Below are 15,687 nucleotides of genomic sequence, written 5' to 3' on the forward strand. Positions count from 1 at the left end.
TACACTTTCCAGAAAAAAAAATCCACCAAACCCTGATAAAATGGGAGAGAAGTAAAGACTGAGGGAGAAATACTTTATTTGCAGCTGGGATGACTAATGTAAAAGCTTTTTCTCTGCTGATAAAACCCAAGGGCAGTCATACGCATGTGCCATTTTTTCCTTGCCAGAAAATAGACTTCTGTCTGAGTGGTTCATTTTCTTCCTCTACTCCAGCCTATCCTGATAACCTTAAGAATAAGTACACTTTGTAGTAGTAGCTTGATGAGCAATATTATATTGCTTATGGTATACATGAACTGAAATGATGAAATAGTTTATATGTGAACAAGTTTTGACTTGTTAGGCCTTCTGCTTAGATACAGTTGAATTATTCCTTGCAACCATTAAGTAAAAGCTGTATTTTTAACTCATTTGTGGAAAAGCAGTTGAAGTGGGAGTATTTGCAGCTTAAACTAATTTGACTGGAAGATCTGAAGCTGGGTTATTAGATGAAAGCCACGTTAATGCTTCTTGAAAGCAGAAGTTGACACTTCATTTGACTAGCTTTCTTGTAGCACAGGTGATGCCAAGATGATGATGCATCAGCAATGCTATTTCTACCCATTTTTCTAGGGCAAGCAGCAGTGTAACACGTACTCCTCCTCCTTGTATTCCTCCAGGAGAGCGTTTGTGTTGCTAGACTGGAATACCAGTGGAGATTTCATTGCAGGCAGTGGGGCAACATTAGCATTCATTTTTGAAGTGGTTAAGGAGAGCACAGCGAAAAACAGCCAACATGAGGAGAGCTTGCAGGTCAGGCATTTTAACCCTTTGGGGTGTTCAGAGAACTTCTCCCCCCCTTCTTGGAATTCTGTTGCTACTACTTTTGTCTGCATAGTTAAGATACCACTTGGTCAGTTATGGTAATCAGTGTCAGGTAACATCCCACCTAATGTGCTCTTTTTTTTTTTTAAGGTTTATTCAAGCATTGTTTACTTCTGTTTTCATCCTTGGTCTCATAGATGTGAGCATCTGCAAGAAGGCATTCACATTTGAAAACTCCCAGAAGTTCAGAACTTAAGTATCTTGAAACTAGCATTTTTAAAAAAAGGGTGGAAACTAACCCTTGTGAATCATTTTTAAAGCGATTGGTTGTTAAGCCTCAGTACAGAAGATATTAAATGGAAAAAACGTCAAATTTTTTATCATGCAGTGCAAGAAAGGCATTTTGTTGTGTTGGTATTTGTTTACTCACATTAGTTAAAATCATGTTAATTTTAATATGTTTAATAGCATATTGTGCATCTCTGGCAAATAGTCAAATTAGGTTACGGTTGTGAATTGCAAAATGGAATAGATCAGTCAGTATGTTTTGAGTTTACTATTCTTTTTTTTCATTCCAAAGGAGAGGTTTGGAAACACTGATGAGAAAGTGGAAAGGTAGTAGAGGTAGATTATTTATTTTTTTTTTTTTCCCCCTCCCAAGAATTCCACAAAACCTCATCCTCTCCACACCCCTGCCTCCCCCCAGAGGAGACTATTATTTTCCATCTGTTTTTCTTATACAGCTGTAAGTGGAAGATCGTTGAAATTTATATGATGCTGTTTTGACTTTACTCTTAATCTGTGGCAGAAATCAAAGCTCCCCAGACTGAGGCATCTTAAGGGATCCTTGAATACACTTGATGCAAGGTTAATGATTGCTCTGCAGAGGTAAATAATCTGGAAAGTAACGTGAGAAAAGCAGTGTGAAATACATGCTCCCAGAAAAGTGAGAGAGGATTCCTTCCCAGGAGCGAGAACAGAAAGCTGCTGTGTCAGTTGCAGAGATGGTTTGAGAAGGAGAGGGAGATCTGATTTGACTCTGAATTAATAGGGATTTTGTATCTTTAAAAGTAAGTCTAGGGGTAATGTTAAAATCGGAATTTTTCACCCCCCACCCCCCCAATATTCTCTTAGAGTTTTTCTTCCAAATCCAGTGCTGCTGTGAGACTGGAATATTTCTTCTAAGCATCACTCCTGCTCCACCTTGTCTGTTACCACTTACACCATTGACTACTATTTAGCATAATTTTCAAGCAGATGCTTTTTTGTCTGAGGATATAAATCAAAAATTATTTTTGAAATACGTGATTGAATGCCAAACACTATTTTTGCTTGGAGAAAGCTTGATTTTTTTTTTTAATTTTTTTTTTGGGGGGGGGGGCTTAAAATGAAATTTGTGTAGAGCTGTAATTAAGCTTCAACTTTTCACTGGTAATATCTTTTAATATTTTGAGTTTCTATGTTGCCATACATTCTTTAGTTCATGTATTATCGATGGTAATAGGTATGGATTTTGCTAACTGGGCCAATTCAGCTGTCTGTTCATACGCATTGTTGTAGTGGCTGGGCTCAGGTAACTGTACGGTTGTAGTTACTGAAATAAGAGGCTGTTGATGCACTGACACTTTGGTAGTTGTCGTCACGACAAGCAGCTTCCCTCCGAGCTAATCACAATCTCTTGCTTGCGTTAGGGCTGCCTGTAAGCAGTCTGTATCTGAAACCCACTTTTTCCTCGAGCTTGTATGGTGAAGTCCCAGTCTGTTATCCATTATTGGCATCTCAGTGTACTGTGACGTACACACAAGTTTTGAGATTGGTACGAAAAAAATTAGTTTGGCATTTAAAGGAATCAACTTGATGTAGTCCTAATGGGTATGTTTGTTTCTTACACAAGTGCACACCTGAAAATACTAGAATTGGAGTTGAAATGGTCTGAAATGGCTTTGGCAAAGTTTTAACAAATGCTATTGTATCTCTGCTGTGTGTTTTGAATGTTATTTACAGAATGCGGGGTAAATTAATGCTGATTGTGAGTAGCTTGTGTAAGAATTGTGTAAATAATTTAGTTAAACTTTTGTTTGATTGTTCCAACTATAAGATTTTATTTGTCAGTTTGGAAAAAAAGCTACCTTTGAGGCTTTTGAAAATATGTGGAATAATTTAGAGTGTACAAGCTAGGACCCCAAAAGCTCATACTGATAATGAGATTATTTATTGCAAGGATGTATTGCTTTTATAAAATCCTAGTGCTGTCTTGCTTAAAAATGCTTACTACTTAGGCATTTCAGTTGCAGAAGAACCTTTTAAATTTGAATTAATGGTTCAGAGTAAGTACTACAGTGATGTCTTTTGGAGCTGTTTCACAGCTAAAACAAGTGTTTTCTTACACAGACAACATTTGTGTAGCGCCAGGCACACTGATTCATTGGGATGTAGGATGGACAGCAGCAGGCAGGGAGCTAGCACTGTATTCCAAGTTGCTTAAAATGCAATGACTTTTCCCCCCTCTGCATCCTTTTCTGTAGAGATTGTTATACTTGCCAAGTGATGTGATACCTTGGCTCTTTTTCACTTCAGCACATAGTTGTGCCTTAAAAAGGGTAGAAAATTCTGTCGTGCTTGCAGAAGTCTGTTTCTTGAGGGATGAGGCTGACTTGAGAGGCAGTGGACAGGGAGGTTGGTTAAGTTGGGCAGGTTTAATATCATCAGTCATATGGCCTAAGAAGTTTATTTTGAAACAGTATTTTTCTCAGTTTATTATGGAGGGATCTTTTAACTGGTTTACTTTGTGTTTGCAGGTATAAAGCATTGTTAAATCATCATAACATCAAATAAAATTCTGGTTTCTTCAGGCCCAAATGGGATGGGGTTTTTTGAGCTGTTGTCTGACTGGGAGTAGTTTTTGGGTTAGATGTCGGTAAATTTTTAATGTCCTGTTTTAAATTATGAAGAAACAGTTGCATAGACAAAATATTTCCCTGTGAGAATATATCACCATACAGTAAAACAGTTCCATTAAGATAGTATTAGTGATCACTTTATTTTAGTTAGGGAACACAAGACGAAAGTTAAAAAGCACTTTCTTTTGCTTGGAAAGATGTACCGGGCCTGTGATACCTAGGTTAAGAACATCGGTAAATGAAAAGACTGTATTATATGGAGGAATTAAGATTGGATTTATGTAACTTTTAATAGTCTGTAGTTGAGACTGTTGTTTCATTTTGTTGCATGACTGCATCAGAAATCTCTCCTAAAAACATAATTTAGTTATGATTCAGCAAATGTTTTTCTTAGGCATGTTTTTGGAATATGATAAATTCTAGCTGGTATGTTACCGAATAAAAATGGCTTGGTTATATTGAGAGCATAAGCCAAGTTTAAGTCCTGTGCCAAGAACTGTGGGACTGTTCGCTCAAGTACAGTCTAGGGATCCTGTTCTGTTTAGGTGGTGTACTGGCTCAGTTGGTAGTCAGCAGTTGGTTATGTGAAGGTTTTTTTAAAGCATTAGCTGTTTCACTGTGCTTCAAACGTTTGTATCACAGATGTTCCAGTTTATTTTGGCTGTTAGAATTGTTTGTCGACTAAACCAGATTATATTAATGTTTGTGTAAAAACACTGAAGGGCGTTAAAATGGTTAAACTCTTTCCACACATAAGTGATCTATGTTTAAATCTCTTTTTGTGTAAGAAAACTACATTTTGTAATTACTGTGGAATTTAGCTTAAACTTCTGCTTTGAAATTTATGAATGTAGATGACTGTGAGTCATGCAAACAGCAAGTACATGAGTTTTATTGGAATAAACCACCTAAAGGCTGAAAAAAATACTGAGATTGAATTACTGTATCTACAGTTTGTGGCAACAGCCTGCACTTCGCTAGAAATGATTTTTCAAATTTTAGGAACTTTTTTCTGTGGTTCAACTGCCAGTCTAGTTAGTTGTATCTTGATACAGCCGAGCTAAGGATTTACCATGAGCAAGACTTGGCATTGCTGAAAAAACTTTTTTGATGGAAGCTTGGAGAATAGCAAAGAATTGTCTGAAATAACCGTCAGGGTACACTGAAGGTGAGTGAGGGTGGTAAGCCGTAATGGACTGGACCAAACTGACCTGCTTTTATCCATAGCCGTAATATTTATGACTAGTGACTCTTAACGTGAATAACCTTCCATATGCCAAGAATGTGTTACTAGTGGTATTTTCCAGTCCTCTTTGTCTATTTTGTCAGTTTATTCAACTCCTTGTTCAACTTCTTTCTGTCCCAGTATTTCTCTACTGTCCTGAATGTTCGGATGCTATTCAGCTAATTGCAGCTGGTGGTGGAAGTTCATAGAAGCTTCCAGGTGTTACAAAATGCCAATGCCAGGCCTTTTTATTGGGAATGTTTCATCTTCTGTAAATGAAATATAAACTCTCATTTTAGTGTGGGGTTTTTTTGTAGTCTTGTTAGGTATTTATTTTTTTCATAGAAAAACAGATGCGGGCTATCTAAAGGGGTACAGGAAGATAATGTTGGGAAAAGACATTTCATACTAGGTTTGTTATGCAGAGTTTCAGGCGCAGGGGTAGCAAAGTTCGTAAGAGCAGCTGTACCAAAATTGATGATATTTAGATCTTGTGTATTTTTCCACACCTAGGCAATTTCAGTTCTGTGCTCGGGCACTCAGGTAGTGGTACCATTAGTCTTGCGTAGCTCATTAGTTTAGCAGAACTCTGGAAAAGTAATTCTTGTTTTTTCTGTTGCGAAGGGTATGTATCTATCTTGTTTTAGAAGGTCAGCCAGCTTATGCCTAGGGCTTACATGAACTAATGCAACCTCTCACCCTATGTGTTTGTTTAAAACTGGTCATGGGATGAGGTGCAGTTTGCTGTGATTACTTCTAGTGAGAATTTGAAGGAAAATGCATTGTATACAGTTTTAGAGCGTAAAGTACTTTGCTAAAGACTTGGGAAGGAATGAAGATGAGAGTTGGGATGCAAACAGGTGAGTTTCTGGCTCCCAACACACAGGTATTTTTGAATTCTAGTATCTTACTAGATTTTATAATGAATTTATTAATTATATTGAGTATAAATCCTCTGTAACAAAGATCCTTCTCTTTTATTTTTAGTATATTTTTGGGGAGTTCAGCCCTGATGAATTTAATCAGTTCTTCGTGACTCCACGATGCTCTGTTGAGGTAAGATCCACTTTAAACTTCTTTTAGAAACAACATTTTAAAGCTACATCTCTTTGTGTGTATTTGAAATATAACAATACAATTATTTTTTTGTCATTCTCTTAGCTTGCTAATTTACAAACTGAAGATATTGAACAGGAGTCTTCTTTTCATGTATGTGGATGTTAAGTCAATTTTTAGAAATAAGAAATTAATTATTCCACCTTCTGCTTGTCATCTTTCAGAGCTGGAATAGCTGACATTGTAGTGATAGGATGTTGAAAGCGAGTTCTCAGCAGTGTTCTTGGTTGTATGTAAGGTGGGATTCTAAGTCTTGTGAGCCTTTTGAAGCACAGGGATTCTTCATATTTTTTGACAGGTGGAGCACTGCTAACCATCAAAGCTATGCTTACAAGGAAGGCTGTGCATGAGGTCTGAGAAATGGATCAGTAATGAAGTAATTACAGTGGCAGTAAGAACCACAGAGTGGAAACAGTTGTCTTTGTGTGTTTGAGTTCATAACATACTACAGATAGTATTGTAGACTCTTATTCTCTGTAGTTCTTGGTAGAGAATGAAGAAACCATTTTCCTTTGTAGGGAAGAGCATGATGCCATTGTCCTAATCTCCAGACTTAAAAAATAATTTTCCTCTAGATCGATTTCTGTGTTTTCCCTCTGAACCTTTCCATTCAAACGTTTCAATCATACTTCTGTCCTCCCCCCTCAACATAACATAAATGAACACTTCAGCTGTAGATGGGGAAATCCTTTCATCACATTTTACAAATCTGGTGACCATTGTTAATGCAACTTAGTTTCCTATTACTTAGTTTTCCAAGTGTAATTAGTATAGTGTACCGTTAAACAATAAAAGTGCATGAAGGGAATGGGCTGGGGGAAGTTTAGAAAGAAAAAGATAGCTTCTACTTGCCTTTAGGGGTAGATTTGTATCTTCTCTGGTAGGTGGGAAGTAACACAGAATAGGTCCTCAGGTAATACATGTTTCTTCTGATTGTATTGCTGTTTTCCTACCATGACAAACAATAGCAGCAGTGTGACGTTTGCATCCTATGTAGTGTCACCTTAAGTGTCCTACATGAGCTATTCTATTGCTTTCATTGTGGAAGATGAAAATGTCGCATCTTGACTTCTATAAAGCTATTCTCATAAAGTATGTTGAGGAAACACAAACATACAGCATTAGAACCAGTCTTACTTCATTTTATAACTGTCTCAAGTGTACCACTTACTGGTTACCTATCAAAATAAAAAAACTGTGTTGAAGGATGTTCCTGAAGTTTGTCCTTGATCTGGTTCAGTTCAGTGTTTTAATTATCTGGATGATATGAAATTTATGCTTATTAGTTTTACACTGTGCAGATATTTCAGAGAAAAATGGTCTGAAAAAATAGGGTGAAATTCAAGAAGGACAAGGCTGAGATTATAATACTGCAGTGGTGTTTGACATACATTCTGTTGAGGGCAGTGCCAGTTCTGGGAGTCCCAGCGTCTGTTGATTCTGGTGTCCTCCTGAAGTCCCTTTCCTATAGACTGAAGGGTGGACTGAGACAAGGGACCAGTTAAAGCTAAAAGTTGTCTAGAATGTCTCTTTATACATGGCATTTTTAACATGTATTCTGTCAGATACCTGTTGACTGAGATGATTCAGATCACCTGCTTGTATGAAACAGGTCAATTCAGAAATCTACTTTGCAGAGGTGCTGTTGATTAACCAAATATGTAGGGGACCAATAGTTGGAGTACTTTTTTTTTATTATTTTGTTTTTACTTTGTATTTTCTTAAACCCTTTGAATTGGGGAAAAACAAGAATTACAAGTTTTATTGTAAACTGTTGACTGTAGAATTTTATAGTAACTTTTTTAGCTCTGACTATAAAATTTTATTGAATCTGTTCAATATTAATATGGATAATAGGTTCTTAACAGCTTGAAACCTCTTTCTGACCCATTGATTCTCATTTTTGAACTGGAAAGTTGAGGTATTAAGATGTATTATGGTTTATAAACGGATTTACAGTATGTGTTCTTTTTATGCACTTTTTTAATAACGGAATTTTAGGAATATTGTTTTTGCCACTTCTGATGCACTGTTGTCTACAGTGCTTTAAGAAGGCAATATGTAAGTATCTGTCTTTAGAGAACTTTTAGAGAACTGAAGACTTCAATGGAGAAGTCTTTGATATTTGTTACACCATTATAATTAATATTTAAAGTAGCATTATAAATCTGCCCTGTACTCTCAATGTTTTATCTCCTCCTGCAGAAACAATTCAACTCTTCTCCAGGGAGCTGCTGGACTGCAGTGTAGTAGTGGCTACCAGTTCCTGCAGGCACAGGAGAAGGCTTTCAGCTACCGGGGGAGTTTGGGTGCAGGCAAGGCGGGATTAGAAGTTACCCACCTGTGGTTACACAATAGCAAGGGTTCTATCAACCACTGGGTCCATAAAATGATGCCAGTGTTTTATACTAGACATATTTACAATCCAGATAGAAACTATATGTTATGGTTACGTTATGCTTAGGCTGATCATCAAGAATTTTTGGTTTTGTTCAGTGTGATTAAGAATACACCTTAGCTGAAACGTTTAAAGGGCAATGTGATAGCTGAACCAGCTTGAGTCAAAAGGTTTAGGTGTGACTCTTGTCTGCGCAAAACTTTGTTTCATCCTTTCACAGGTAATTTGGTGTATCTTCAGCTTTTACCTAAAAAGAGAGCATGTTCCTCATTTTAAAATGGTGGTGAGTTAATCAGGAAGATCCTGATGCTGCAAGATGAAGTTGATGAGCCTGTGGTGTGCAACCAAGATAATCTTTATCTTTCAGTAATTGTGGTAATCTGCAAGGACACTGGAAGCTACAGTGTGGGATTTGATAAATATAGAAGCATGAGTTCAAAGCATACTCTCAGAAAATCAAACCTTAATAATGATGTTATTTTTAAAGCATTCAGAGGTTTCAAATGAAACTGATATAAAATGTTAATAGAGTTGCTTTGTCTTTAAATATGTTTTATTTCTCTTTTTGTACAGCTCCCCCCATACAATGAAACAGTTTCATGTGGTGTTAAGTCCACAGGTAAGTTTCACGATGGTAAGACATCAACATCCATTTTTTTAAAACTTAAAGATTGTGACACTTCCCTTTAGATTTACTACAACTACTCTTTAAATTTAATCTTTAGAACTTGTTCAGCAGATACATATGCATGTATTTGGCAGGTTGGTTTTTTAAACGCCTTTATTGAATGACATCCTTGAGCATATTTGAAAATACTGCATTGAACTTCAACAGATTAAGGTGGGCATGCTTACTCCTCCTTGACTGTGCTACCACACAATCTTAATGGCTTGCTGAGATATTGTAGGACATAGCTGTAAAAATGGGGGGGTTTGAAGCTTTCTAGAGAACTTGTACTGAAGAAATGAGCAACTAGTGTGGCGTTCAGCCGGCCCTTCTGTAAGAACCATAGCACGAGTATTTTCTGGCAGTAGCGACCTGAAGACAGCTCTGCAAGCAGTATTATGTTCAGTGTTCTCTTTGACTCTTGTTTCCGTCTGGCTCAGCTATTTTTCTGGAAAAATATTTTTTTTAAAAATTTTTTTGTTGTTGTTGAAAGTATGACTCTTGATTTGAAAAGTGCATTACAGAGTTCCGGTTTTAAAGCTGTAACAGTCCCATGTCTACTCTGTCTCAACCCATACACCTTACAACCTGGCCTTACTTCATAGTTACATGAAGTTGACAGTTAAGTGGGAGTTGGCATGTGATCATCACTCTCTATAGTTTAAACTGAACTTCCACAGTATTTTAAGCAGCAGGTAAATTAGTGTTTTTACCATGAACCAAGGGAGAGAGCAAGGAAACTGAGAGTTACCCAGATGTATATGAGAATGATACAAATGACATCCAGATCTCCTTCAAAACAATGCAAGTGTCTGATTGGACGTTTCTTAAAAAGAGTACCAAAATGCACATATTAATGTTTAAGAACACTTGATCATTATACTTAGCGACTTTGACCTTGCATTTAAAGGTAAATAAGGTAGCCAGTCATAAAGAAGGACAGCAGGTCCCATTTGAAAGCAGACATGTAAAATTTCTGAAAATTTAGGAGCTTTATTTAGTACAAGACCAGCTTTAGGACCCTGAGTAGTTTTAAGTAGGAGTTTGAAAAGTTCATTAAAAGGACCATATGATATGAATTGTCTGTCGTTGATGACAGGGGCATCCAGTCATAATATTGCTTTGTCTAACTATGGATTTAAGTTCTGTTCTTTAAGACTTGAGATTTTAATGTTCACAAGCCATACAGAAAGTTGGTTTGTACAAATGTTTTTCAGATCATTCCTAGACCCTGAGAGAACCCCTCCCAGCCCTGAGATTAGGTAATGACAGCAAATTAGGTTTTGCCTGAAAAATGTCATTAACAAGCTTGCACTGTACTGTGCATGCGTATTATCACTGTGGTGGCTGCATAAGAAGCTGTGGAGACTAAAATGGAATGCTATGCTTATGCAGAATATTTATAATAAGATGACATACACTGACAATGTTGTCACTCCCCATAGTCTAATTTTTTTCTATACTTATCTTCAGTATTTAACTTTATTACGGAATTAGAAGATCTGTTAATACTTACTAGGAGTAATCAAATCACGGCTGAAGCTCTAATATGCAGAACTCTGTTCAGACTAATTAGTATTATGTATTCACAGCTCTTGCTATTGTACATAGACTTTGTCCTTGGAGCATCTGTTGATACTTGTTTCAATATGCGTGTCATGTTGTTCATGACAGATATATCTGTTTCAGTCCATTCAGAAATAGCACTGTGAACTAGATTGAAACAAAGATGCCCAGAAGCAAAGTGGAAAGTCAAAACAAATAGAAAAAATTACCTCATTTTTTTTTAAAAAGAACTTGACACAATCTTATGGCAAATGAGCTTCTGCCAGTCATTCCATAGACTAACTATACAGTAGCTACTGGTATTTATTATTCTAATCCTGCTGTAAGGTGTAAATTTTAATTCCTCAGCTGTAACTTCCTAGTTTGTGTTAAATGCTAGAATATCAGTTATACTCTTGGCAGGATTTTAGCCTATGATGTTTGTGTTGTACCTTCAGCTAAATTACCGTTGTGCCATAATTGTAACGGGTATGTTTTGTTCACTGCTCCCCACTTGCCCTGAGTTGACTCTTGTGATTGTCTAGTGTACAGTAAGCTGATAAGTTCACCAAAACCAGAAAAAAACCCAACCCCAAACTGTCTTGAGTTATTCTTTTTGCTAGGTTAGCTTTCGGAAACACAAATGCTGGAAGCGTGCTGGAGAGTAGAGGAGCAGGAGAGGAGTGCAGAAGTGAGAACTTTCACTGTAGTAGACTTTAGCTTGCCCATGAAGGGCAACTACATTCTATGTTTTGAAGCAATTATTTTTTTTTTTAAACTGGGATTTTGGCAAAGAAGCAGAAGTCCCAGATTATTTTGAACTGTTAGGGATTTTAAATGTGCCCAATAATTCATTCTTACCGTGATTGGAGGAATAATAGGTGTTACCAGTTGTTGCTTGTGCTTTGTACTGTTGTAACAAAGGGTGAAGAACTAGCTCTTGGTTCGTGTGTGACCTAACAAGTTACTCCATAAGCAGATGAACTAATGAGGAATAATTTTGGTGTAAATTTGTGTCCTGTATCCCTTAAAACACCATGCTCTACATTTGCAAGCAAGTGAAACTGTGGCTGGTTTCGAGCTGCATGTGTCCCAACAGGTCAACCAGTGTATAGCACTGACACCAGTTAGTGTTGCTGCTAAACAGTTAGGTGATGCCTGAGATCTCCCAACCCTTCCCTCTTCAGTGGGTTATCAGGCAGCGACTTTCCACCTCCCTGTCTCTAGGCTGCTGATTTTTTAAAAAAGAAACATAAGCCTTCTCTTCTGGTTGGTGATAGCTAGTCAGTGATTGCAGAAGTAGTTGGTGAATGGTGGGTTGACAAGGCATGGTGTTGTAATATGCTTTCTCATGGATGTAGGGGAGAGGTGAAGAAAATTTGAAATTCAGGCTCTTGTTAACATAATCTAGAGAAATCAGATGTGTATGGAAAGTGTCCCCCCCCCTTTAGTCTGACTGACAGTAAGATTGAAATGGATATGTGAAATGTGTTCACTTCTCATCTAGTTAGGTTAATAGATCAAAGCAGAAAAGCAATTAACATCTGTATTATATATCTTTGTTCATTAATTCATAATATGTTGGTATTGCATGTGTAAGTCAGACCTCAACACACATTGAATGTTCGTTACTCTTCATTTGATATTAAAAATTATGTACCCTGTAGTTTCTTGTTTCTTTCACATTTTTTTAAAAGCTAGAATTTTCATCAGTGGACTCTTCTAGAAAGTATTTGGGAAGTTTCAAAATGGTTATGTTGACAGCTGTGTATCCCAGCATTCTCCGTCAGACTCTGTATTCCTCCCATAGGATTATTTCCTTAGGTGTGCAAATAACTTTTTTTCCTTAGGAGCTATTGCTTGCTTTTTGTTGTGTTTTAAAACAAACAAAAAACCCCAAAACAAAACCCCCTAATTTTTAGTGAGTGTCTGTGGTGTACTTGAAAATATGCATTTGGTGCCTTGTCATACATAATGTAAGTTGCACAAAATCTTTAAGGTTTAGTGGTCTATCCACTTATATTTCTTTGGAAACAGTATCTAGTGTTTGGTTCTCTAGTAGCAGTCTTAAAAATTTGAAATGTGTTTTTAGCCCCCCATATTTGAGGAAACAGAAAATATTACTGTCTTTGAAACAGTAACGTAGATATCGTAAAAAGACCTACAGAACTTTAAGTGCTAAAATGTGAGCTTATCTTTAACGTTCCTGAGACTCCATTTCATTAATGTTATCTCTTTATTTGATAGTTATGGAAATAGTTGTAACTGAAGTATTCAGTGTTACTAGTTAGCACGCATGCATTATAAAACTAATTAAGTTCCATGAATTTGCAGTACTTTGTGACTGACAATATTTTGTGATACTGCAGCCTGATATGAGAGTATTTCTTCATGTTTCTTTAAAGAGCATGTCAGAGTTCCAAGGTAAATAAATAAATTAAAAGAAAAAAAAGAAACAAAACAAAACCAAGAAACCCCAAACCCAGTCCTGTTCATAAATTTTCTTCAATACTGCTTGTATGTACAAGTTGAACACTGACTTATGTTGAGTCGTATTTGTTGTATTTCTTGTCATAAAATCATAGTCATATATATATCATTTTCTCATATGATAATAAATTCAACTGTGATAAAATTAAGTTATTGATGAACCTAGAGTTTCAAAACCTGTAACTGCAGTATTTCCATACAATTAATGAAAATATTTTTCAGTTATTAATGATTATGATAAATCTTTACACACCAGGAAAACCAAACCAAAGCCCCCCAAAAACAAACTCCATATGTGGAAATTATTTTGAAAAGTTAAACAGATAAAGGATTGGATTTTGTAATTGTCAGTGGAAAAGACTGGCTTTAGAGAAAGTGTGGAATTAAATATTGTACCATATTTTATACGCAATTATCCAGTAATTAACTTAATGCAGAATATTGCTAAAGTCATTGGGCTGTAATAGTATTTCTTGATAGGTGAATTTAATAGGTGTTATTTGCAGGAACCGTGCAGTGATTTGGAAAATTACATTTCTTTTTAAGAAAACCTGAATCGTACTGTGTCGTCTTAAAGAAAATGGTGTTTTGAAATAGTCTTCAGGATTGAGATAGAGAATAAGAATTATTTTTGTTTGAGGGAATGTAGTTTGTTTTCTGAGTTGCAGGAAAATACCTTTTTTTTTTTTTTCCTTGATTTTGTAGCTTTTTGATTGAATGTCATTCACTAACTCACATTTGCTTTCTCTTGTCCAGGGGAAGAGTATCAGAGAATTGAATTTGGTGTTAATGAAGTTATTGAGACACAGTCATCTGTACTAAATAACACCGACTACAGTATTTCAAGTACTCTGAATCCTCAGGCTCCAGAATTCATTCTCAGTTGTGCACCTGCTCAGAAAACCCCTGATGATAGTCTTAGTGAAACAAACTACAACTCCATTGACTGCCAGTTCACTGATCCAACCCTCGCTTTGGACAGCGGTTCTACCGCTGAAAACGATGGCTTGTCTGGAGGCCTTGGACAAAGGGAGCGTAAAAAGAAGAAAAAAAGACCCCCTGGATACTACAGTTACTTGGAAGATGTCAGCGATGGCATCGCTCCCACAGAAGCTCTTGTAAATGGCCATGCAAATTCATCAGGACTAAACAGTATAAGCACGGAGGATACGGAACTGACAGGAGACATACCCTCCCTGGCCACACCAAGGACTTGCAACAGCCCGGACAACTCTGTGGACTTCATTAATGAAGCCGTCTCTGATAATTCTGTTTCTAGCGCACTAGACAATACCAGGACTGCTGGGCAGCCTGAGGTATGCCGTGTTACTAATTCTGAACAGTTTTGCATCCCTGCAGAGACTGGCAGAGATAGCCCTTTAAGGACAGCTGTTGTACAGTCTTATGCTGGTACTGATACTACTGAAAATCTTGGCGTTACTAATGGACAAACACTTGAATCCTCTGGTGAGGACACAGCTGCCAATGGGATAGAATTGCACACTGTGGAAAGCACTGACTCAGACCAAGCTAAGCCTGAGGAAGCTTCACCTACTACTGAGGCAACAGTAGTTGCAGGATCAGTCCCTGTTAATCAGCCTGCAAAATCGTGGGCTAGTCTTTTTCACAATTCCAAGCCCTCTACTTCCACATCTGTGGTCTATGTTGAGACTAAGTATACCCCTCCTGCCACATCTGCTCTGGTCCCTGAAAAACAGGTTGAAGTCAAAGAGGGACCTGTTCCAGTTTCAGAGGATCCTGTAGCCATAAAGATTGCAGGTATAGTTAATCCACGTGAGTGGATGTTACATGGGAAGGCTATTAACTCTGCTTGTAAACAGGAGTGTGCAGTAGCGATAGAGAAGATTTCTCTGTTAATGTGCTTAATAACATGACTGTTCAAACACTGCCTGAAAGATGTAATTCAAATAAGCTAGTTTTGTATCCCCCTGAGTAAACATTCTGACGAGATATTAACCATGTCATTATCCCAGATGCGGTAAAACTATTGCTACTTGTCAAACAATATGTTTAAGTGAACTGTAATTTTTAAATAGACTGGTTACATTCAGCTGTGTGCTATTGTAATAAGGAGAATATGTTAGAAAAGTTTGTTCTGAAAATGGCATGTTATATTATCCAGTATTTACAATCTTGTAATACATTCTATTACAAGAAGGGAAGGATATTAATATATTTATGCCGAAGTAGCTGAAATTCCTGGATACTTACAGTAGCTGAAGTATAATGTCTAAATAGGTCTTGCTTCAGGAATTCTAGTTCAGGAAATAGTTTTTATATTGATTTGCAGTTTGAGAGGTCTGTCTTTTGAAGAATTAACCATTTAAAATAATATTTTATTCAGAAGCAATGCTGGTTATTGCCTATTCAGGAGTAACCATAAGAAACTATCCAGAGAGTACCTCAGGAAAGGCAATGTGTGATATAAAGGCTTTGACCATTGGTCCTGTCATATTTGTTCTAATGAGAAATGCTGGAATGTGCATGAGATTGTTTCTGCAGATTCAGTCAGGAAAACATG

At 36.9% G+C, this 15,687-nt stretch overlaps 1 protein-coding gene across 1 annotated transcript in view; it reads left to right on the top strand.

Annotated features, from left to right (window-relative positions):
- Positions 1-15,687, top strand: part of USP10 (ubiquitin specific peptidase 10) — a gene marked incomplete at its 5' end in the record, with an annotated part of 46,066 nt that overhangs the window by 5,744 nt on the left and 24,635 nt on the right. The window contains 4 exons of the mRNA XM_009695390.1: positions 660-792; positions 5,917-5,985; positions 9,017-9,062; positions 13,902-14,924. Of these exons, the coding sequence (XP_009693692.1) occupies positions 660-792; positions 5,917-5,985; positions 9,017-9,062; positions 13,902-14,924 (1,271 nt within the window). The remainder of the gene's footprint in view (positions 1-659; positions 793-5,916; positions 5,986-9,016; positions 9,063-13,901; positions 14,925-15,687) is intronic.

This window comes from Cariama cristata, unplaced genomic scaffold, assembly GCF_000690535.1.
Source record: "Cariama cristata isolate BGI_N322 unplaced genomic scaffold, ASM69053v1 scaffold36042, whole genome shotgun sequence".
Taxonomy (NCBI): Eukaryota; Metazoa; Chordata; class Aves; order Cariamiformes; family Cariamidae; genus Cariama; species Cariama cristata.